Below are 24342 nucleotides of genomic sequence, written 5' to 3' on the forward strand. Positions count from 1 at the left end.
ATTGCAGAATTTTTATTTAATTTCTATGATTTTCTATTTCTACTTTTTTCTTACAGTGAAAAACTTGGTTCCCAGAGACATTTATATGCTTTATTCTAGTGCTAGAATTCAGAAATTTCAGAAATAAATAGTAATACCAGTGTTATTGCTGACAATATGAATACTGAAACAGCTCAAGGTTTCTTTGACTCCCCCTCTCCCCCAGAATAATAGACCTCGCTAGGAAAGTTGGGTAGATTTGTTTTTCAAAGTCCAATCATTTCTTTGTTATCATAGACACTTTGCAACAATGTATCTTAATGCAGTCTCTTTATTTGAGGAAGGAGGTGCCATTTCCTGTTGCAAAGGAAAGAGGAACAAATCACATATTTATAGTCAGGGTTTCTTTCTTTTTTTTTTCTCCAGCAGTCTCAAAGCAGCTCAATGGAGCGGCAGAAACTTCTACTTTCCAAAGTCTTGCATTCAAGACTCGCCTGAATTAAGTATTTCCTCTGAGGACTTATGAATGAGAAGTCCTAAAGCAAAGAACGTCGTTTCAGTGGCGTCCAAGTGCACAGCTTCCCGCGCCGGACCCTGCTGGGCAACTGTCTCCATACCCACCCTGGGCATAGTGGACACCCTGCCGGGAGAGGCGAACGCCCCCACAGCCCATTGTTAAGCAAGGGCCGTGGGGGCCACCCTGGAGATCCGAACGCGGAGGTATGGAAACCCCAGAAGCCTCTCCAGGGAAGAAAAGGGCAGGTACGCTGCTCCTGAGACTCCGCCCACGTCAGGTGCAAGGTCTGCGCATCAGCGCCGAGAAGCCACGGTCGGGAATTCTTTTATTGCTTGATGTCCCTGACTCGAACGAGGACCGGCCAAAGGGCGAGACGCGCCTCCACGGAAGGAAACAACCTGCCTGGATGCTGGAAGGGCGTGAGAGGCGCGACAGGACTAAGGCCAGGCGAGCGCAGGTCGGCAGCGCGTGGGTGCCCCTGCGAGACCGCCCAGGGCGGGGCCTCCCGGGGCCGGGAGGCCGGGGGCGGTGCTGCACCGGCTCCGCCCACTGCAGGCAGGTTACCCTGGACCTCAAGGTGCGCCGCGTCACGCCGCCCGCGAGGCGCTGATTGGCTCCTTCGGGGAGCCCCGCCCCCTCAGCTGTACCCCGGCCGGCTCCGGCGTCGCCGCCATCTTTGTTGATGTGTCAGCTCCGCGGGGGCTTGGGGAAGCTGTGGCGCCGAGAGAGAGAGGTGTCCCGCCCTGTTCCTCGCCGCTCTGTCTCCCTCCCACTCTGCCCCGTGATGGAGAAGTTGGTCTCTGAGCTGGAGCTCCAGCGGCCTCGCTAGGGTGCGGCCTGAGGCTTGGAGAGGAGGGGTGAGTGCCTGAGGGGCGCCCGGAGCGGACGGGACAGTGCTGGTGGCAGCGCCGCGGGGCTGCGAGCCTCGGCGCGTCCTGCAGTCCCGGGGCGGGGGCGAGCCGGCTGCTGGCTGCTCTCGCGGGCGGGAGGAGGCGAGCGCCGGGGGACAGGGCTCGCAGCCCCCTCGCTGAGTCCCGGGCGCCGGGGCAGGGGGCGACCGAGGCGGGTCGGTGGGGACCCCGGGGGCTGTGCCTCGCGAGCCGCCGGGTTCGAGCCGATCACCCGGGCTGCAAGTGCGAGCCCAGCCCTGCTGCTCCGGGATCCTTCGGAGAGACTCAGTCGCCTGCTTGGCCTTTCGTGTCCACGCTGACTCTTTGTGTCCGTGTGTGTTTACTGTTTCGGTGACTTTTTAGCCCTTTTCTCAACACTTGGTGTTACTGTGATTTTCAAGTTACTGGAAATGATTGTTGGGGTTGTGGATGAGAGAGAATACTGTTCTTTGTTTTTATGCTGCCTTTCTTCCAAGGACATCAAGGCATTCCATAAAGCTTGGCTGGGGAGGAAGGAATTCCAAATATGCCTCCATCGAACGTGTGAAATGGTAAAACCCCCTTGCACACGTGCCCAGGTAGCCAGCCTGGGGAACAGTGCAGGTGTAATTATCGCTCAGCGGTTAGCAATTTAACAGCTTCGGCTAATATTCACATTTTGATTTTGCTTGGGGCCGGAAGGCCTGGATTTTCAGTCGCAACATCTGGATTCGAATCCTGGGTAGTCTTGTTACCTGGGGACCCGCAGCGGAGTACACACACGCAGTCCAGTCGCAGGCGCTTGGCAGTTCTGTTTGCATGTGTATCGTGTTCCTTTGACACCTAGTTTTTCTCTTCCTTGCTAAGAGGTAGACTGAGTGTTTTCCTAAGGAATTGTTCAGTAAGTCAGTGGAACAATGTTTCAGGAGGTGTGCTGGTATCCATTTAAGAAAAAAAATCAATCCGTGAAGTGTGTAGGTATGCTGGTTGTGGGTGTGGCCTTTGCAGCTACTAACAACACCTTCCTATTTGTAGAGTGTTTATCTTGTGGGGAAGATTAAGATTCGAGAAACACTGATGCGAATCTGTACTGTCTTTGTGGATAAAGTACACGGGCCCTTGTGCAGCTGTGTTTTTTTTTTTTTTAATCCACCATTACACAAAATGCAGCGATGATTGGCCCAATTCTTTTTCTTTTCTTGTTAGTCTTAATTGTATTATTTTAAATTCATAGAAAATACTGGGTAGCTTACAAATCTTGCAGTATTGAGAATTAAAACTCCCTTTTAAAGTCGAATTGCTGGATCACCTAGGAGATGCGAGTGTGTTTATGTTAGTTTTGTTTGAAGGCCTCCTCTGGTTCAGAATGAGTGCATGTAAACTTAATTATTCTTTCAACAGTGGAGATTCCATGGAATGTGACTGATGTTTCAGTCTTTGTGTATGGCCTAACCCAAAGGAGTGGCCAGTGTGTAGCACTCTGTGAGCACCCTAACCTTCCTGTTCCTTCCCCTATTAACTAAAGAGTTGCCCTTTGATGCTGTGCAGTGACAGCATGGCTGCTGGTTGTTTAGTGTGTTCCGTTTATAAGTCTGTTTACAGCCAGATGCTGACGTCATGGAGTAAAGGTAAAGCAGTCCAGTACTTCACTCTCGATGGAAGAGGGAAGAGAGGATAGGTTGAAGAAGCAGCTCTATTTGGAGATTTAGAAAGCCAACCTTCCCTTTGAAGAATGAATAGAAATCTGTACTGGTTTCAAATTCGTCTAGCTGTTTTGTGTTGAAAGACCCTTAACCTGAAGTTCTAAGATTATTTCTTTCATCTCTTTCTTCTTTAAATACCTAGGAGTAGGTTCTTGAACATCACTGGGCTTGATATAGCTCGATGTTACATTGCATTTTCCTTTTAGGGATAGAGGAGATGACAGACATTTCCATCTACAAATGACCCTTTAATCTTACATTCTTTTAGACTTCTTTGAACTTTCTCAGCTACTGAGACTTACAATTTGTATTTGGGCTAAAAAGTATAAGCAAAGTAAGGAGCAGGCATTGTGGTGCTTGGCCACCACTTGTAATGACAGCATCCCGTGTTGGAGCCCCCTTTCCTTCTCAGTTTCTGATCCAGCTTCCTGCTAATGTGAGTGGGAAGGGAGCCGAGAGTGGCCCAGGCACTTGGGTCCCTGCCACCATGTGGAAGACCAGGATGGAGTTCCAGGCTCCTGGCTTTGGCCTGGCCCAACCTTGACTTGTGGGCATTTGGGGAGTGACTCAGTGCTTAGAAGATTGATCTATCTATTCATTTCTCTCTCTCCCTTCTAACTTACCCCTTTCTCCGTCACGCTGCCTTTCAAATAAATAAATCTTAAAAAAAAAAGATACTGAGGTGAAGGGGAAGTAGATTCAATGGAAATCAACCCCAGCGTAGTATTGACTGTATTGGGGGTATATTTCTTAGTAACATTTGTTAAGATACATGAATTGAAGCCGGCGCCGTGGCTCACTAGGCTAATCCTCCGCCTAGCGGCGCCGGCACACCGGGTTCCAGTCCCGGTCAGGGCGCCGGATTCTGTCCCGGTTGCCCCTCTTCCAGGCCAGCTCTCTGCTGTGGCCAGGGAGTGCAGTGGAGGATGGCCCAAGTGCTTGGGCCCTGCACCCCATGGGAGACCAGGAAAAGCACCTGGCTCCTGGCTCCTGCCATCGGATCAGCGCGGTGCGCCGGCCGCAGCGCGCCGGCCGCGGCGGCCATTGGAGGGTGAACCAACGGCAAAGGAAGACCTTTCTCTCTGTCTCTCTCTCTCTCACTGTCCACTCTGCCTGTCCAAAAAAAAAAAAAAAAAGATACATGAATTGATAGTCTGTAGTAAGTACTAATAAATAATTTAACTTTTTCTTACTACATCTTACCAAATTAAATAAACCCAGGCCAAATGTGACTTCAGAATTAAACATCAAAACTAATATAAAGCAGAGTCACAACCTATATATTTAATCTTAAGTTATTCACCTTCCTTTTTGAAAAGCAAACTACTGGTCAAGATTTTTTTTCCTTCTTTCACTTGTTAGATTTGGAAGGAAAATTAATTGAAAATACTTTCTGTGTTTTCTTGGACTCATTAAAGTGCAAATGGTAACATCTGTACAAGCTTCAAATTAAGATTTCTGTATTAATAACTGCTTTAATATTTTAAAAAGTATTAGAGATATATAAAATTGCATTCATGTAAGATAACAAACTGGTAGAATGATACATAGGATATTGATAATGTGATGTGTAGCCACTGACCCTCTTTTTCCTGGAATATTTTTATTTTTTAAAATATTTATTTATTTATTTGAAAATCAGAGTTACAGAGGAGGAGAGGCTCAGAGAGAGATTTTCCATCTGCTGCTGGTTCACTCCCTAAATGGCTACAGCAGCCCCATCTGGGCCAGGCTGAAGCCAGGAGCCACGAGCTTCATCCAGGTCTCCCGTGTGGTGCAGGGTCCCGAGGACTTGGCCATCTTCTGCTGCTTTCTCAGGCACATTAGCAGGGAGCCGGGTTAGAAGTGGAGCAGCCAGGACTCAAACTGGCACCCATATAGGATGCCAGCACTGCAGGTGGCAGCCTTACCTGCTGCCCCTTTCCTGGAATCTTGATGGACCATAGTTTCTCTTTCTTTTTTTTTTTTTTTTTTTTTTTTGACAGGCAGAGTGGACAGTGAGAGAGAGACAGAGAGAGAAAGGTCTTCCTTTTGCCACTGGTTCACCCTCCAATGGCTGCCGCTGCAGCCGGCGCACCGCGCTGATCCTGGCAGGAGCCAGGAGCCAGGTGCTTTTCCTGGTCTCCCATGGGGTGCAGGGCCCAAGCACCTGGGCCATCCTCCACTGCACTCCCTGGCCATAGCAGAGAGCTGGCCTGGAAGAGGGGCAACCGGGACAGAATCCGGCGCCCCAACCGGGACTAGAACCCGGTGTGCCGGCGCCGCAAGGTGGAGGATTAGCCTATTGAGCCACGGCGCCGGCCCTCTCTTTCTTCTATTATCCTACCACAGGATTTGGTACTGTTTTGGTGTGGGTTTGGTGTCCTGCTACATTTATTGCCCGAGTCTTTTTTTTTTTATTATTCAGTTAGCATCTTTGTGCATTATATAATGCACAAACCATAAAATCCACCCTGTCTGAAATCATAGGTGCAAAGCTAAAGAAATCCCCGCAGGGATAATTGACCTTGACTCATAGAAGGAACTTCTCAAACTAGTAAACTAGAGGCAGCTTTTTTATTATAGTGCTGTGTTTCCCTTAAAGAAAACTCAACATGTGACTATTAAATTTTACCCAGAATGTGATTCAGTTAAAAAAGTAGATTTTGATCTACATAAATGTACTTTATATGAAATTTCAATGTCAAGCATTTTCATTATGTGAAAAAAGATATTCATGCTTCTTAAACAGGTTCTTTTTCATTCTATTTCATTTTTAAAAAGCTTTTACCCAGGAAAGTGTCTTTTGAAGTTGATATAATTTATGAAAAAAAAACAGTTATTTGGAGTTGTGAACAGATGGTAATGGACGATGTAGATGCTTTTTTTATTTTGCTTTTTGTTTCTCATTTATTAGAACTGTCCAGAAAGACTAGGTTTTTATTTTTGTTTGTTTATGCTCCTTTCAAAGTTTATTTGGGGAATAAGTAGAAAATTTTTTGATGTAGTTACGTTTCTTCTTTTTCTTTTCTAAAAGATTTATTTATTTATTTGAAAGGCAGAGTTACAGAGAGGGAGAGACAGAGAGATCTTCCGTCTGCTGGCTTTCTGCTTGAATGGCCTCACTGGTTGGGGCTGGGCCAGACTAAAGCTCAGGAGCCTAGAACTCCATTCGAGTCTCCCACATGAGTGCCAGGGACTCAAGCACCACTGGCCATCACCTGTTGCTTTCTCAGGCACATTAGCAGGGAGCTGGATCTGAAGTGCAGCAGACTCGTGATGTACTTCATTTCTACAGTGGATAGTAGACCATTGTGCTGAAGAACAGGAGTGAGCTCCCAGTCTCAGCTTGCCTACCATGATGCATGTTTGAGAATTATACAACTGGTATTATTTGGGACTTAAATGGTACAGTTTATAATTTTTAAACTTGTAGCTAGTTACAGATAGTATTTATACTGAACTAAGGTGTTTTTTTTTTTATTTTTTAAAAACATTTAATTTCATTTTATTTGAAAGAGAGAGAGCTCTTCCATCTGCTGGTTCATTTCCCAAATGCCCATAGAAGTCAGGGCTGAGCCAGGCTGAAGACCAACACTCAGAACTCAGTCTGGGTCTCCCAAATGGGTGTCAGAGACGGAAGAACTTAAACCATCACCTGCTGCCCCCTAGGGCGTGCATCAGTAGGAGGTGCAGCTATCCTAAGTTGCAGCCTAACTGCAGTGCCAAAACACTTGTTTCCCAGGTGTTTCTGTTGAACACTGGCAAACCTAAAAATTAAGATACCGTAATATTAAAATAAATATCATATAATTTCTAGTGCTGTAATGTTTATGGGCAACATATTTTTTTTTAATTTTTTAATTAATTAATTTATTTTTTGACAGGCAGAGTAGACAGTGAGAGAGAGAGACAGAGAGAAAGGTCTTCCTTTACCATTGGTTCACCCTCCAATTGCCGCCATGGTCGGCGTGCTGCGGCCAGTGCATCACGCTGATCCGAAGCCAGGTCCCGGTCTCCCATGCGGGTGCAGGGCCCAAGAACCTGGGCCATCCTCCATTGCACTCCCTGGCCACAGCAGAGAGCTGGCCTGGAAGAAGGGCAACTGGGACAGAATCCGGCGCCCTGACTGGGACTAGAACCCGGTGTGCCGGCGCCGGCCTATGGGCAACATATATTGATCTGCCTACCTCAGGTCTCACCGTGAGGGTTGTCTGTTTTTATTCATGACTGCTCTCCACACCAAGAACAGTGTCTGCATAATAGATGCTAAAACCTACTTGGTGAGCAAATGAATGAATGAATGCCTACTTTGGAAATGTATTTTTTTTTTAAGATTTACTTTATTTGAAAGAGTTACAGAGAGGCAGAGAGAGAGAGCACGAGAGCACGAGTGAGCACGCACGGTGGGGGGTGGGGGGGTGGTGGTGGGAGGATTTGAAAGGCAGAGCTAGAGAGAGGCAGAGACAGAGAGAGGTCTTCCATCAGCTGGTTTACTCCCCAGATGGGCATAATGGCCAGAGCTGAGCAGATCAGGAGCCAGGAGCTTCTTCCAGGTTTCCCATGCAGGTGTAGGGGTCCAAGGACTTGGGCCATCTTCTACTGCTTTCCCAGGCCATAGTGGAGAGCTGGATAGGAAGTGAAGCAGCTGGGACTTGAACTGGCATCCATAGGGGATGCCGGCATTGCAGGCAGTGACTTTACCCAGTACGCCACAGCACTGGCCCTAGAAATGTATTTTTGACTTGTTACTTTTGTATGGTACTTGTTTATATAATAACCTGTTACCAAATATCTGTGGATTGGATCCATTTGTATTTGCAGCCTAAGTTTTTTTGTTTGTTTATAATGTCAGTTAGTGGAAAAACAAGAGCAAGAACAAAAAGCTGTTTAAAATTGTTTTCATCTATATGATTCCTACATGGAAATAATTTTGTAGAAATGTGAAGTCATGCATTAAGAAAAGAAATCCAAGATGGATAGTAGCTGGCATCCAGGCAAGTCAAAGTGTTTCTTGACCAGTTGCCTACAGCTGATGAGCTCCAGTAAGAACGAAACCAGTTCTCATTCATGGAGTCCACTCTGAAGTATGAATTGGTCCTGAGGTACTGTGTGAGAAACAGCTCTGAAAAATAGAAGTCGTTGAATTCAAAAGAATTTTCTGACTGTACTGTTTCAAATAGATATTTCTCCTAATTAGTAAAGGTTGCTAAAAAGTTCAAATAACCTGCTTTTTTTTTTAATTTTAAAAATTTTTGTTAATTTGAGAGAGAGTTCCCATGTACTGATTCTCTCCCCAAATGCCAGAAACAGCGGGGACTGGGCAAGGTCATAGCCAGAGCCAGAATGGGTGGCAGGAGCCCATTGAAAGTCAGAATTACAGAAACAGGTAGAGACAGAGAGGTTTTCATCCCCTGGTTCATCCCCTAAATGGCTACAGTAGCCAGAGCTGAGCTGACCCGGAGCTGAGCTGACCCAAAGCAAGGAGCCAGGAGCTTCCTCCAGGTCTCCCAAGTGGGAGCAAGGACCCAAGGACTTGGGTCATCTTCCACTGCTTTCTCAGGCCATAACAGAGCTGGATCGGAAGTGGAGCATCCAGAACTTGAACCAGTACCCATATGGGATGGCAGTCCTGCAGGTGGTGGCTTTACCTGCTATGCCACAGCGCTGGACCCTGTATCATTTTTTTAAAGCAACATTTATTTCTGTATTTGGATATGCACTTGGTTTGTACAAGCGCTTTTTTAAACAAATGCCTAGTTTTACATCCTCCCCCATTAGTCTGCTATGAGGCTCGTCCTTTCTCAGTAGCTTTGATGATTGCCCCGTCCCTTCCCACCACCAAAAGAAAAAACTCTGGACAGCATCCAGATTGGTCTGCATCGCGCTGCCAGCTGGAGGCCTATGGCAGGACTCAGCTGACTGTTTTTTCTCTTAGTTAATCATGGGCAAAATGAAGCTCATCTTGTTCTTCTCCCCCACCTCCGCTGCTGTGTAGTTGTTTAATCTTTGGTGATGGGTTTGTTGCATATATACATATAGACCTTTGCTAACTCGTCTGTTTTTGCTTGGCCTCCAGTCAGTGTTCATTTGAGCATGAGAAAACTCAGTTCGCAAGCTAAGTGGTTACAGGATGGCAGGTTACATGGTGGTCACCACCTCCATTATAGTCTGATGTTAACGTATTTTTCTTTGTTATTAAAAACTTTGAGTTTCACGTTTCAGCTTCCATAAGTATACCTCTCATCTGGATTGTTTCTCTATTAGCTTCTGTCAAACTATCACTTGCCCACTTTTTAATCTGATCTCATATGGCTTTGGTAACTCCTCTATCCTGCTCGTGTTTGTAGAAGTTGATGATTGCTGAAACTGTGGATGTGGAACCCAGGCTCTCTGATGTGATACACCATTACCCTAACCAGTAGGCTGTCTGTGCCTATATAAGGGTAATTTGTGAATTTCAGTAATTTTCATAAAATAGCTTAGACTAACTTTCATAAGCATCGTAAAAAAGTAACTTGATGGAATTAATTCTTTATTTTTCATTTAATTAAATTATTTATTTGAAAGAGTTAGAGAGAGAGGTCTTCCATCCGTTGGTTCACTCCCCAGTTGGCTGCAACGACTGGAGCAGCACTGATCCGAAACTCAGGAGCTTCTTCCAGGTCTCCCACGTGGATGCAGGGGCCCAAGGATCTGGGCCATCTTCCACTGCCTTCCCAGGCCATAGTAGAGAGCTGGCTCAGAAGTGGAGCAACCAGAACTCAAACCAGCGCCTAAATGGGATGCCGGCACTGCAGGTGGCGGCTTTACCCATTACGCCACAGCACTGGCCCCAATTTTTAATTTTTTTTAAAGATTTATTTATGGGGCCGGCGCTGTGGCGTAATGGGTAAAGCCGCCGCCTGCAGTGCTGGCATCCCATTTGGGCGCTGGTTTGAGTTCTGGTTGCTCCACTTCTGAGCCAGCTCTCTACTATGGCCTGGGAAGGCAGTAGAAGATGGCCCAAGTCCTTGGGCCCCTGCACCCGTTTGGGAGACCTGGAGGAATCTCCTAGCTCCTGGCTTCAGATTGATACAGCTCCAGCCAATGTGGCCATCTGGGGAGTGAACCAGCACTTGGAAGACCTCTCTTTCTCTCTCTTTCTCCCCCTCTCTCTCTGCCTCTGCCTCTCTATAACTTTGCCTTCCAAACGAATAAATATTTAAAAAAAAAGATTTATTTATTTAAAGGCAGAATTACAGAGAAGGAGAGACAGAGACTGAGATATCCTCCTTCCACTGGTTTATTCCCCAAATGGTTGCAGCGGCCCGAGCTGGGCTGACCCAGAGCCTGGAGCTTCTTCTTCTGGGTCTCACACATGGGTACAAGGGCCCATGCACTTGGGCCGTCCTCCACTGCTTTCTCAGGACATTAGCAGGGAACTGGATCAGAAGTCGAGCAGCCAGGACATGAACTGGCACCCATATGGGATGCTGGCACCACAGGCAGAGGCTTAACCTACTATGCCACAGTGCCAGACCCTTTTATTGTTGTTTTTATTGGCATAGTGCCTGGTGGGCTCCATCTGATTTGCCCTGAACACTTATTCGTAATGAGAATGTTTGAAAATCACCATGGTACTGCCTGGAGGAAAAAAATAACTCCTAGCAGGGATCCATCACACTGTGACTTCTTTTCAGCTCAAGTCTAGGTCTCTGGGTTATAAGTAGCCATGTCGTGTTATTGTTTAGTTTTCCTTCCCAGCAAATTTTTAATTATCATTAATGTGCATTTCTTTCAAAAAGATTTATTTATTTGAAAGGCAGAGTAACAGAGAGAGCATGAGAGCGATCAGTCGATCTGTCTACTGGTTCATTCCCCAAATGGCTGCAATAGCCAGATCTAAGCCAGGCTGAAGACAGGAGGCGAGAACTACACCCTGATCTCCCATGTAAGTGTCAGGGGCCCAAGTAGTTGGGCTGTCTTGTGCTGCCTTCTTAGGCACATTAGTAGGAAGCTCTATTGGAAGCACAGCCGCTAGACTCATCCCAGTGCTCTAAGAATGGGATGCTGGTGGGAGTGTTGCAAGCAGCTGCTTATCAGATTATGCTGCCACATTGGCCCCATTGTGTATTTATTTTTTTCTTGCTCTGCAATTTCTCTTCTAGTGCTTTCATTGTTGTCTTATTTCTCTACTGTTTCCTTACAAATTTCTTGGGGGTAGTTTTTTTCCACTCAGAAAGTTAAAGGAATTCTGATCATTCTTCGGCACTAATCTTGCAATCAATAATATTGATCTTTAGCTAACATCTCATGGGATGATTGACTGTGCTAGAAAATAATTAGTGGAGTTATGTGAAGTGAAGAAGGAAAGACAGACTTAGTAGCTCTCCCAGTTGCAACCGACATGGGTAGACTGGCCTTTTCGCTCTTTTTTTCTGCAAGGAAAGGGTATGGAGTAATTATTAGGAGTTTTAGTTCCACATCACAGATTGTGTGCAAATACTTGAGTGTATGATGTCTTCACTTAGAAATTGTTTTGATTTTAATGTTTTACTTTCTCAGATGTAAAACGAAGATCAGGAGCAGATTTGAAGAAATGCAGAGTGAGTTACCCATCAGCATGGCAGAGACAGAGCACGTAGCCTCCATTTCCTCTGATACAAATCCTGGGACAGCATCTGAATTAAAGGAAGACTCATGCATCTCATTTTCTGGTGATGAAAGCTGTAAGTTAGAAAATGAGTCCAAAGTATTGTCATTAAAGTGTGATGAAACATTATGTCAGTCCAACGAACTAAATAGTCAAATTGAAGCACAGGAAAATGATATTCTGGATCATGGTGGAGGTGAGGATTCTTGTGCTAAAAGAAACATATGTCCTGAAAATTCAGAACAAACAGTTAATTTTCCTAGTGGAGATTCTGCAGAACAACTTTCAAAAACAAGTGAAACAGAACAGACAGTTACGCAAATCCTGGCTGAATTAAGATCATCTACATTTACAGAAGTTGCTAAAGAAAAGACTTATTCAGAAAGTCCTTATGATACAGACTGCACCAAGAAGCTTATTTCAGAAATAAAGAATGTTTCAACCTCAGAGGATTTGTTGGAAGAAATAGAGTCTGAACTCTTATCTACAGACTTGGCAGAGGAACGCCACCGAGTGCCAAATGGAATGAATAAGGGAGAACATGCGTTGGTTCTGTTTGAAAAGTGTGTGCAAGATAAGTATTTGCAGCAAGAACATACCATTAAAAAGTAAGTTTTTTATTCCTTTAGATTCTTGTTTCCCCCATCGGGGTTAAAGATTGAATTCTTTAAAGGAAAGTATCATCTTGGCCACTTCTAATTCCACAGCAGAGGTGGACATATAATAGCATTACTGAATAATTTAGCAAATATCAAGTTTTTCTAATTAAGACTGTTTATAAATCTAAATCTAAAGAAATAAATATTATAGTAAATAGTTTAAATTCATTAACGAGCTAGAAATTTTTACAAATGTCAGATTTCTCATTTTTTTGAAGAATTTTTGAGTACAGTATTGTCAAAAATAGAAAAGTTCACAAGAAAATGAGAATAATGTTTAAAATTTTTTTCTTAAAGTCCCCACTGTGAATTCATTGTTTCAAAAAATTAAAATTTAGAGGATGAAGAATTGGTTGATTATCACTCAGTAAATGAGAACATAGTTATTTTAACCTTCTTTCATATAACACAAGAACATAGTTGTTTTAGACTTCTCTTGGATTTGTAGAATTCTGTTTTAATAATAGTTTGCTTTCATTCAGTCTTTTCCTAATACCATATTGTCCTGCCTTTTTATTCTAGATTTATATAGTTATATGATGATTGATTAAGGTACTGTTTTTTAACATTAAGAAAGGAAAATAAAGTATACTAGCCTCCACTGAAATACAGGCTGATTCTCTTTTTAAAACATCATACTTTTAAAAGTGTTTGAATTAGAGGCATGTGTTTGTAGAGGAAAGAGGGAGGAAGTTCACATAGTGGAGGAGGATGACCGAAGAAAATGTACCAAATACTGCTGAATATGAAACTGACTTTTCCTTGCTTCTAGTCTTAACTGTTCCAGATTGTCCTGCTCAGTGAATCTGTATTTGCTGGACCAGTTCACTCTTCATTGGTTTACTGTCCAGCCTCCCCTTTTTTAAATTGTGATACAGTACATATGGCATAAAACTTACTGCCTTAACCCCTTTTAAGTGTACAGTTAATAAAGTTCAGCTCATTCACAGTATTGTGCAAGCAGTCTGTAGGACATTTTGACTTTGCACATCTGAAATTCTCTGTCCGTTAAGCAACGGCTCTATTCTTCCTGTCTCCAGTTGCTGGCATCTACGTACTGCTCTGTTCTGCTTGACACTTTCGGTAACTCATCTAATGAAGCCAAATAGTACTTAATCTCTTGTGATTGGCTTATTTCACTTAACATGGTGGCCTCCAGGTTTACCCATATATTGAAACTTGTCTGAACTTCTTTCAGGTGGAAATATAGTCCATTGTATATGTAAGTATATACCACATATTATTTGCTCTTTCATCTGTTAGTGGATACTTGGGCTCCTTCTACCTTTAGGCTGTTGTGGATAATGCTCTTATGAACATGTGTGTACAGATATCTCTTCAGGACACCAACACCCTGTTATTAAACGACCACAAAACTAGTGCCTACTCCTCTTCATATCTTTCCTGGAATATTGCTGTGGTGTGAATAAACCATACGCTTTTTTTTTTCATTTTTTTTTATTTTTATTTTTATTTTTTTATTTTTTGACAGGCAGAGTGGACAGTGAGAGAGAGAGAGAGACAGAGAGAAAGGTCTTCCTTTGCCGTTGGTTCACCCTCCAATGGCCGCCGCGGCCGGCGCGCTGCGGCCGGCGCACCGCGGCCGGCGCACTGCGCTGATCCGATGGCAGGAGCCAGGAGCCAGGTGCTTTTCCTGGTCTCCCATGGGGTGCAGGGCCCAAGAACCTGGGCCATCCTCCACTGCACTCCCTGGCCACAGCAGAGAGCTGGCCTGGAAGAGGGGCAACCGGGACAGAATCCGGCGCCCCAACCGGGACTAGAACCCGGTGTGCCGGCGCCGCTAGGCGGAGGATTAGCCTAGTGAGCCGCGGCGCCGGCCCAACCATACGCTTTTGTATAATTGAACCATTGCTGCTCTGCTGCTGTTGCTTTTTAGGGTGTCAATTCCCTGATGCCTGTGTGCCTTTTCTGATAGACCTTGCCCTTGAAAGGATCTCTGATGCCTCTTCCTGCTTTTGTTAGATCTTGTAAATTATGTTATTTAATACTAGTAATAGCAGTTAGTTATGTGACTGCCATATTATGTAAGTTAACTCATGGGCTCTTCACAACACCTCTATGAAGTGTGTGCTGTTATTATCCTAGTTTGGTAGATGAGGTCCCTGAACCACAGAGAGATTAGGTTAAGTGATTGTTCAAGGTCAGATGCTAGTGATGCATAGTTATAATCTTTGGTTTGGCTTCAGAGATTTCTCAGTCACAGTTACTAGAAATGGACTAGTCACAACTTGTTAAATTTATTTAAAAACGTAACCAAAACAGTAAAAGATTGATCTTTTTTTGCCCCATTCTGTCAGAATGAGATTAGCATGGTAGAGTCGATAAGCACAGTTCTGGAATCTGGATTTGGAAGATTGTTACTGCTATGTCCTCGGAAGCTATACTACACTGGCCGCCATCAACTTAGCTGAGTCAGAGATTTTTTTCCATCCATATTAAGAAGATGATACTTACCTAATGGACTGTTTTGGACATTAAGGCATTACAGAGATGTCAGATATTCTTATTTTAAATCTGTTAATCTTTTGTTATACACATATTATTTTTTTAAAGATTTATTTATTTATTTTGAAAGAGTTACATGGAGAGAGTAGAGACAGAGGGAGGGAGGGAAGGAAGGAAGTCTCTCATCTGCTGGTTCACTCACCAGATGGCTGCAATAGCCAGAGCTACACCGATCTAATGCCAGGAGCTTCCTCCCGGCCTCCCATGCGGGTGCAGGGGCCCAAGGACTTGGGCCATGTTCTGCTTTCCCAAGCCATAGCAGAGCGCCGGATCAGAAGTGGAGTAGCTGGGTCTCAACCTGGTGCCCATAAGGGATGCCAACATTGCAGGCTGCGGCTTAACTCGCTATGCCACAGTGCCGGGCCCCACGTATTTTTAATTTCTAATAAAATGCTTTATTGATTCAGATCAGCTCTAAAACTTTTTTTTTGTTTTCCCTTTATTTAATTTTCTGTGAAGAAAACTTTCACTTCCTTTGAAATTTTCATGAATCCATCTGCTTCCAAATGTTTTTGTGTTTACACAGCTATTTCCCTATTTTTTCCTCAGGTTTACTGAGATCAAATTGATAAAATTGTATGTATTTGTTTTTAAGGTGCGCAGTGTGATGATTGATATAAATTATGAAACGATTACCACAGTTAGGTTAACACCTTCATCATCTCCCATAGTTTTGTAGGGTTAGTGTGTGTGTGTAGTATATGAACATGTGAGGGCTGTTCTCAGCAGATTTCAAGTATACAAGATGACATCAGTCACTGTCATCACCATGATGTACTTTGATCCCCAGAACTTGCTCATACTACAGTCTGTGCTCTCTGAGTGCTGTTTCCCCGTTCACCCTGAGCCCTGGCAACCATCATTCTACTCTGCTTCTTTTCTTCTGTTTTCTAACACAGCTCCATATTGTCCAAGTTCCCAGCCAGCCCTCTGAAAACAGTTGGCAGAGCATAGGATGTGCATTTGACATATAAATAATAAATAAATGCTCTTCACTTCCCCTTCCTATAGCCAGAATTCTTGTATTTCAAGTAATTTTCTATAACAAATTGAATGTACACTCTAATCATATAAATGGTCTAAGTGAGAGTGCTGTGCTATAAAATGCTCGAATAAACTTGGTTTTATGTTTGCCTCTTTGGCAGACGTGTGTGATGCTGCCTCCCTGCATTCCTGTGCTCAGCTCTCACCTCCGCAGAGAGGCCTAACTATCATATCTAAGATTTCAGCTTCAGTCATTCTGTCTGCTTGCACTGATCTGTTTTTCTTAATAGGACTAATTCTATACATGCATATTTTTTAAATGTCTGTTTTCTCCCTTGAAACGTAAGCCCTGGGAGAGCAGGGGCTGTTGGCTAACATGTGCCCCATATGTAGAATAGGAAGTACGTAGTAGCTACCAGTAAGCATCTGTTGTGAATGAGTGGCCTTCCAAGTGGAAAGGTCTGGGCTTTGGAATTAGGCTTGGACCCGAAACTCATTTCAGCCGCTTACTAGCTGTGTGACCTGGAACACATTCTAGGCATTAATTATGCTTGGTTTCTAAAAATTAGTAAATAGAAGTAATGATAATTTCATAGACTTATTTTGAATATTAGGTGAAATAATGCATTTCAGCCCAAGTTAGCAAATAGTGTGTAATAACTATTAGGTAAAAGATGTTGCTATTAATAATCCTAAATTACTAGCTGTTAACTTTCATAGGCATCTTACAGTTCTGAGTACTTTTCAGGTCATCTCATTTCACTTCTTCTAGGAGACTAAAAATGAAATTGCTGCTTAAACTTTTTGTTGTACATTGACTACACTTCTATAATGATTCGAACATCATTAAAATAGTCTCAGACTCTAGAATGAGATTTCTCAGCTTTAGCGCTGTTGCTGTTTTGAGCCAGATGATTCTTTGTGGCTGTTGGGACTGTCTCAGTGGCAGGATGCTCGGTGGCAACCCTGGCCTTCACCACTAGGTGCCAGCAGCAACCCCTACCCCTCTTAACAACCAAAACAGCCCTTGGTCGAGAACCACTTATCCGAAGGGTTCCAATGCTGAAACGATGTAGTGCATAATTGAGATTACAAACCCCTAAGACTTAAAGGGATGTGGTTTTCTTTACTTGATTATGTATTTCTTGATTTGAAATACACAAATTTCTAGGAAAAAAATCAATAGCCTGATTGACTAGAGAATGTTTTGCAAAATATCATGTATCACAATAAAACAATTACCTAGGAATTTTAATTTTTTATAATCCCAAGTATCTACACCCTAATCTGTGAAAAGATTAAATTCCACATCTCATTTTATCTCCATTATTAATTATGTTTTGCTTATACTGCCCTCTTTATATTTAGGTTAATAAAAGAAAATAAGAAGCACCAGGAGCTCATCTTAGATATTTGTTCGGAAAAAGATAATCTCAGAGAAGAATTAAAAAAAAGGACAGAAACAGAGAAGCAACATATGAGCACAATTAAACAGGTAAAAGCCAGAAATCTTCAAAATATTTTTAGTCTTTCTAGACTTTAAGATCAACTGAAAACTTTTTCTGAAGCCTATGGTAAATTCACCAAATAGTGGATCCCCTGCTGTTCTAAAGTTAGCTGTAGTTTTCTTAAAACTGTCCTATATGCCCTTCAAAAAAATTTGCAAATGACTTTTAAAAAATCACCTCTGGGCCGGTGCCACGGCTCAATAGGCTAATCCTCCGCCTAGAGGCGCCGGCACACCGGGTTCTAGTCCCGGTCGGGGCACCGGATTCTGTCCTGGTTGCCCCTCTTCCAGGCCAGCTTTCTGCTGTGGCCAGGGGGTACAGTGGAGGATGGCCGAAGTACTTGGGCCCTGCACCCCATGGGAGACCAGGATAAGTACCTGGCTCCTGCCATCGGATCAGCGCAGTGCGCGGGCTGCAGCGTGCCAGCCGCGGCGGCCATTGGAGGGTGAACCAACAGCAAAGGAAGACCTTTCTCTCTGTCTCTCTCTCTCACTGTCCACTCTGCCTGTAAAAAAAAAAAAAAAAATGAAGACCTTTCTCTCTCTCTCTCTCTCTCTCTCTCACTGTCCACTCTGCCTGTAAAAAAAAAAAAAAAAAAAAAATCACCTATCAACAATGTTGAGGCAAGACACACCATCCTGGCCACCTGCAGCATAAAGAAAGCCTCTAAGTACTGCCACACCAACACTTAGCCTGCAGGTGCTCGTAGGGGCCACATCACTGCTCCACTGGTTTGTTCTGGGGTCATACCCTTCAACACAGTTGAGATAAGAGGCTCCATCAGACCTCCTACTGCATATAACAGGTCATCAAGGACACTGGCCCCCGGCTTTCCCTCATTTTGCTTTTGAAGCTACCATGCAGTATTCATGCATCTGTGGATCGTATCTATGATCATTGGAAATGGCATCTCTTCTGTACCAACCTCCAGCACATGACCTAGCAATTGTGCTGCTTGGTATTTTCCCAGAGGAGTTGAAAATATCTCTACACATAGAAAAGATAATTAAAAAAAATAAGAAAGTAAGAAAGAAAAAATAAAAAAAGAGAATATCTACACAAAACCTGCACATGGGTGTTTATAGCAATTTTATTCATCACTGTCAAAACTTGGAAACTACAGAGATTTCCTTCTGTAGGTGAATGGATAAATACACTATGCTACATCTATGCAATGGGTAATGCTATAATAAAAAGTGAAGTATCACACCATGAAAAGACATGAGAAATCAAAAAGATTTCCTGACCTACAACTACTCAAAAACCAGAAAACTTTAAAGACCATGCTTTGATTTATGAAAATTGGTATACACTGAAATTCTATAAGGTAATCATATTTAAATGCAGAGAATTGCCTAGTATTTCTCTTTTACCAAGTGAGAATCATAGCCTGAGTTATTATCATTTTGTAAATTTATGTTTTTATGATCTGTGGGACTTCTAGTATGTTATAATAGAACATAACCTATTATGTTCAAAATACCAAAAAGACTGATTCCACAGTCAGCTAAACTGTTTCTGCCAATGAAGAAAAGAAGTAATAGATGCCTTAAAGTCTGGCATTAGAATATCTTTAACTTTACTGTTCAGTGTGGTTCTAAGTATTTTTGTAACAAATTTAGAGCAGGTTTTTTTTTTTTTTTTAAGATTTATTTGTTTGAGAGGTAGAGTTACAGAGAGGTACAGGGGAGGGGTGCCTTCCATCCGCTGGTTCACTCCCCAAATGGCCGCAATGGCTGGAGCTGTGCTGATCTGAAGCCAAGAGCCAGGAGCTTCTTCTGGGTCTCCCACATGGGTGTAGGGGCCCATAGACTTGGGCCATCTTCCACTGCTTTCCCAGGCCATAGCAGAGAGCTGGATGGGAAGTTGAGCAGCTGGGGCTCAAACCGGCGCCCCTATGGGATGCTGGCACTGCAGACTGGGGCTTTAACCCTCTGCACCATAGCACCCGCCCCAGAGCAGTTTTTAAGATCAATTTGCCATGAAGGTGACTTTCATACATGAGATGTGTTGGCTACCTGGCTTCCCTACCCCATCCTTGACTTTTCTCTTGTTTTTAATGATGCGAGGAGCAGCACACTGAACATTGAGACAGGCGGCTGAGCAGCTCTTCATCTTTCTGTGCTTTCATTCTTTTGTGGACTGTGAATTAAACGGATTCTCATCTTTCACAGAAGTTAACATAATAAAGATAACACTCAATAATTGGCAATAATAAAAAAGTAAACCAAGTTTTCACTTACTTATGCCTCCATGTATTTAATATACCTTTCCATAATTGGAAGGTGACTGTACTTGTCGGATTTTATGTACAGTATTTAATCCTGCTTTTCATGTGCTCCAGTGCCATCCCGTGTAAGTCAGTCTTAGGTTGGAGTGTGAAGGAGCCTTAATGAAATACTGAATTTGTGTTTTGATGGGCTGGTCACGCTAATGACCAGGCGTTTCATGAACAGGAGAGATGGAAGCAGACCTCTTCCCTTCCTGAGATGATTAAAGAGAAGATGGATTCACCTTTTTTTATTTTTAAACATTTATTTGAAATTTAGAGTTACACAGAGAGAGGAAGAGAGACAAAGAGAGAGAACTTTAGACTTCTAAACAGAACACTAGGATAGCAGAATTTTCTCTTAATTTTCTCTCTAGATATACACTGTCCAGTGTAGGAACCACTAGCCTCATGTAACTATTGAACACTTGAAAGGTAGCAAGACTAAATTGACAGGTGCTGCAAATGGAAGATACATACCTAATTCTAGAAGACTTAGTACTACAATACAACAGTTCTTTATGTTGATTACATATTAAAAATATTTTGATATATTGGATTTAATAAACTATTTCACCTTTTTAAATTGTGACTACCACAAAATATAAACATGGTTTGTATTTCTATTGGGTGATTTTGCTCTAGATAATTTTGTTTGAATGCGCATTTAGTACATATGTACTATAAGGTAATGTTTAGGTAACTTTGCACCCATTTGTAGTCACTCTTCATTCCCTTCAAATGTTACTTGTCCTCCTAACCCCTGAGAAGTGACAGACCCTCTGTCTCTTTATATTTGCCTATTTTTGGCATTTCACGCAAATGAAACACATGTGTACACTTAACATAATGTTTTAGTTTATTCAAGTTATAGTATGCGTCAGTATCTCTTTTTAACAAATAATATTCTGCCATATAGATAGCAACTCTGTTTATCTTTTCACCAAATGATGGACATTTGGGTTGTTTCCACTGTTTTACCTTTGTGAGTAATGTTTCTGTGAACATTCACGTGCAAATTTGTGTGTGGACATTTCTCTCTTTGGTATATACTGAGGAGTGAATAGAATGAATTTGGAAGCATTCCTTCTTTTCATGGAGACAGGATGTTTGTGAATAATTGGAATTAATTCTTTAAATATTTGGTAGCATTTACCTATATAGCCCCCCGACCTGAATTTTTCTTTGTGACTAGATTTTTGTTAACAGATTTTGTTTTAATTACTAATTCAATCTCCTTGCTTTTCATAAGTCTATTCAGATCTTTGTTTCTTCTTGAGCCTGTTTTGCCATTTTGTGTCTGTCTAGAAATTGTCCATTTCATCCATCTCAGTTAAATCGTTCATAGTGTTCATTATCATTTTGCTTTCTCTGAGTTCACTAGTCATGTGTCTCTCTCATTTTGATTCTAGTTATTTAAGTCTTCTTTCTCAATGTAGGTAAAGATTTGTTAGTTTTGTTATTTTCAGAGAATCAGCTCTTTATTTTTGTCAAGTGTCTCTTGTTTTTCTATTCTGTTTCTTTAATTTCTTCATTCTGTTGGCTTTAGGTTTAGTTTGCTCATTTTCCAAGATCCTCAGATTAAAATGCAGTTATTGTTGTGAGCTCTTTCTTCTTTTAGTCTGTAGTTGTAATTCTCTCTCTAAACATTGCTTTAGGTGCCAGGTTGCTAGATGTTAGGCATATTCGAGCTTTTTCATTCATTACTTGTTAGTTTCCAGTTTCTCTTGTGATTTTTCCCATTGGTTATTTAGGACTGTGCTTTTTAATTCTCACAGATTTGTAGATTTCCCAAATTTCTTTATGTTCCTGAACTCTAATTTCATTCTAGCGTAGTTGGAGAACTTCCTTTCTAGGAGTCCCATCTTTAATTTTTTAGGTTTGTTTATAACCTAGCATATGTCCTGTCTCGGAAAATACCGTGTGTACACTTCATGAGAATATATGCTGATGGGTGGAGTGTTATACAAGATATATTAGATACAGTTGCCTTATGGTGCTGTTCGAGTATTTCCTTGTTAATCTCTTGAATAGTTCTATCCATTATTGAAAGTAGGGTATAAAAATCTTCTGGTTTGTCTATTTCCCCCTTCATTTCTATCAGTTTTGTTGCATGTATTTTGGTGCTATGTTGTTAGGTATCTGTGTATTTATACTTGGTAGCTATTTCTGCTGAATTGATCCTTTTGTAATGATGAAATGACCATCTTCCATAACATTTTTTGAAAGATTTATTTATTTATTTGAAAAAGTGACAGAAAGAGAAAGGGAGGGACAGAGAGAGTGGTATTTTCCATCTGTTTCCCAAATGGTTGCAACAGTTGGGGCTGGGCCAAGCCAAAAGCCAGGAGGCCAGAACACCTTTCAGGTCTCTCACATGGGTAGCATGGACCCAGGTATTTGGGCAGTGATCTGATGCATTGCAAGGCTTATTAGCAGGGAGCTGGATTTGAAGCAGAGCAGCCAGAACTTGAATAGACACTCTGATGTGGGATGTCAGTGTTCTAAGTGGTGGCTTCACGCACTGTACCACAATGCTGGCCCCTCTAGTAACATTTTGTTGTAAACTTTATTTATTTATTTGAAAGGCTGAGTGACAGAGAGATGGAGAAAGAAATTTTTCCATCTGCTGGTTCACTCCCCAAATTGTCGCAACAGCCAGGTCCAGGCCAGGCTCTAGTCAAGAGTCAGAAAGTCCATCCTGTTCTCCCACATGAATGAAAAGGGCCCAGGGACTATGGCCATCCTCTGCTGCCTTCCCAGGCCTCTTAGCAGGAGGCTGAATGGTAAGTGGATTGAGCAGCTGGGACTCGAACAGATAGGAGATGCTGGTGTTGCAAGCAGTAGCTTAACCCACCATTACACAAAGTCAGTCCTGTCCCAGGAACGTTCTTCATCTCAACCTATTTTGTCTGATACTAGTATAGGCACTCTCATTTTCTTATGATTGCTGCTCTATGCTGTATCTTTTTTTATCCTGTTTGTCTCTTTGAACCTGAAGTGATTCCTATAAATAGGATATAGTTGGATTCTGTTTATTCTGTCATTTTCTACCTTTTGATATTATTATTTACTCTTTTCATATAATGACATTGACGGTTGGATTTATGTCTCTCATTTTACTTTTTATTTTTTGTGTATCTCGTATCTCTGTTTCTTTGCTGCTTACTTTTGTAATAAGTGAATATTTTCTAATGTTACATTTAAGCTTTTCATTCTATTTTACTTTATTTCTTTAAATTATTCCTTAATGAATGGATGCACTAAGGGCTTATCATATACACCTTAACTTATCAGAATGTCTTCAGATGTATACTGACTGAATTCCAGTGAGTTACAGAAATGGTTATCCAGGGGCCGGTGCCATGGTGTAGTAGATTAAGCCTTTCCCTGTGGTGCTGGCATTCCATATAGGCACCAGTTCAAGTTGGCTATTCCACTTCTGATCCAGCTCCATGGGAAAGCAGTGAAGGATGGCCCAAGTGCTTGGGCCTCTGCATGCATATGGGAAACCTAGAAGAAGCTCCTGGCTTTGGATCGGCCCAGCTCCGGCCATTGTGATTATTTGAAGAATGAACCAGCAGATGGAAGATCTCTCTGCCTGTAACTGTGTCCCTCAAATAAATAAGTAAATCTTAAAAAAGAAACAGTTACCGAGTGAGAGAGAATGGTAGTTAGTTTTGATTTCAGTGGTTGAAGTATATTCACTAGGTTCCTTAGGCTTATTTACGTTGTGTTTATTTACATAGGTATTGTTGATCTGTTTGGTATGGCTATAAATAACCATGAATTAATTTTCTTTACAGTTAGAATCAAGAATAGAGGAACTAAATAAAGAAGTTAAAGCTTCCAAAGATAAACTAATAGCTCAAGATACTGCAGCTAAAAATGCAATTCAACAGTTACACAAAGAGATGGCCCAACGGATGGAACAGGTATTTTTCATGTCATTGTCATTAACTTGACACTGTGGTGGCTCTTTCTCATATATTAGAATGAAAGTACTTTTAGACTATTTTGAACTCCAGAGATATATTAAGAATAGTAATTCTATTTATTATGAAAATTAGCCTTGAAAAATGCTAAAGTAAGATATGCCAATCATTTTAAAATTAACAGATTTAGGAAGTATATTGGCAGGGGAGAAGTCCCTCTTTGCTGCCTCTTCCCTGCCTCCAGTCTCTTTATATTCAGTTTTTTTGTTCCATAGCTTGTTACTGATATTTTGGTGATGTGTGCTGGCATCTGCTACATCACAGCATGGTGGAAGGCGTCATGGTGGGAACATAAGCAAGAGAGTGGCCAGTGGTGCATGGGTGGAAGAGGAATTCAGAAGAAGTGCCAGGCTCACTTCTAACAACTCATTCTCCTGGAAACTCCTGTAGTCGCATGGCACCTGCTTTATTCCCTTCTGAGAGTGCCAGCCCTGCACTGGAAACTAATTACCTTGCACTAGCCTCAGTACTGCCTCACTGGAGCCCACACTTCCAGCACTTGAACTTCTGGGGAAACACACTTACACCATATCCGAGCTACAGCAATATGTGTAGATGTTCTCCCTGCTCAATTGCAACTTACTGTGTGTGCATCTTTTTTTGTAACCTTGTTTTTCCAACATACTACACCTTGGGAATCTTTTTGAGTTGGTACATATGATCTCAGAAGAAGCTATTTTAAGTAATACTTCTATATTATTACTTGCTTGAACTCCTTA

At 42.3% G+C, this 24342-nt stretch overlaps 1 protein-coding gene and 1 long non-coding RNA gene across 4 annotated transcripts in view; one reads left to right on the plus strand and one right to left on the minus strand.

Moving 5' to 3' along the window:
* Nucleotides 1-292: 292 nt before the first annotated feature.
* LOC138845299 (uncharacterized) lies at nt 293-738 on the minus strand. Its single transcript, XR_011382252.1, has 2 exons — nt 601-738; nt 293-515 (listed from the first exon to the last, which is right to left on the minus strand). It is a non-coding gene; the product is annotated as an uncharacterized lncRNA (long non-coding RNA).
* Nucleotides 739-746: 8 nt separating this feature from the next.
* CCDC186 (coiled-coil domain containing 186) overlaps nt 747-24342 on the plus strand; it is a 49664-nt gene continuing 26068 nt past the window's right edge. Inside the window, exons 1-4 of one of the 3 annotated variants that reach the window (XM_008270533.4) lie at nt 747-953; nt 11595-12290; nt 17220-17346; nt 23435-23563. In XM_008270533.4, the coding sequence (XP_008268755.2) occupies nt 832-953; nt 11595-12290; nt 17220-17346; nt 23435-23563 (1074 nt within the window). In that variant the 5' untranslated portion in view covers nt 747-831. Of the gene's footprint in view, nt 954-1049; nt 1354-10834; nt 10981-11594; nt 12291-17219; nt 17347-23434; nt 23564-24342 lie in introns of those variants that run through there. The other 2 variants (XM_008270534.4, XM_070057188.1) reach the window with 2 other exon arrangements.

Source organism: Oryctolagus cuniculus, chromosome 15 (genome assembly GCF_964237555.1).
Source record: "Oryctolagus cuniculus chromosome 15, mOryCun1.1, whole genome shotgun sequence".
Lineage (NCBI taxonomy): Eukaryota > Metazoa > Chordata > Mammalia > Lagomorpha > Leporidae > Oryctolagus > Oryctolagus cuniculus.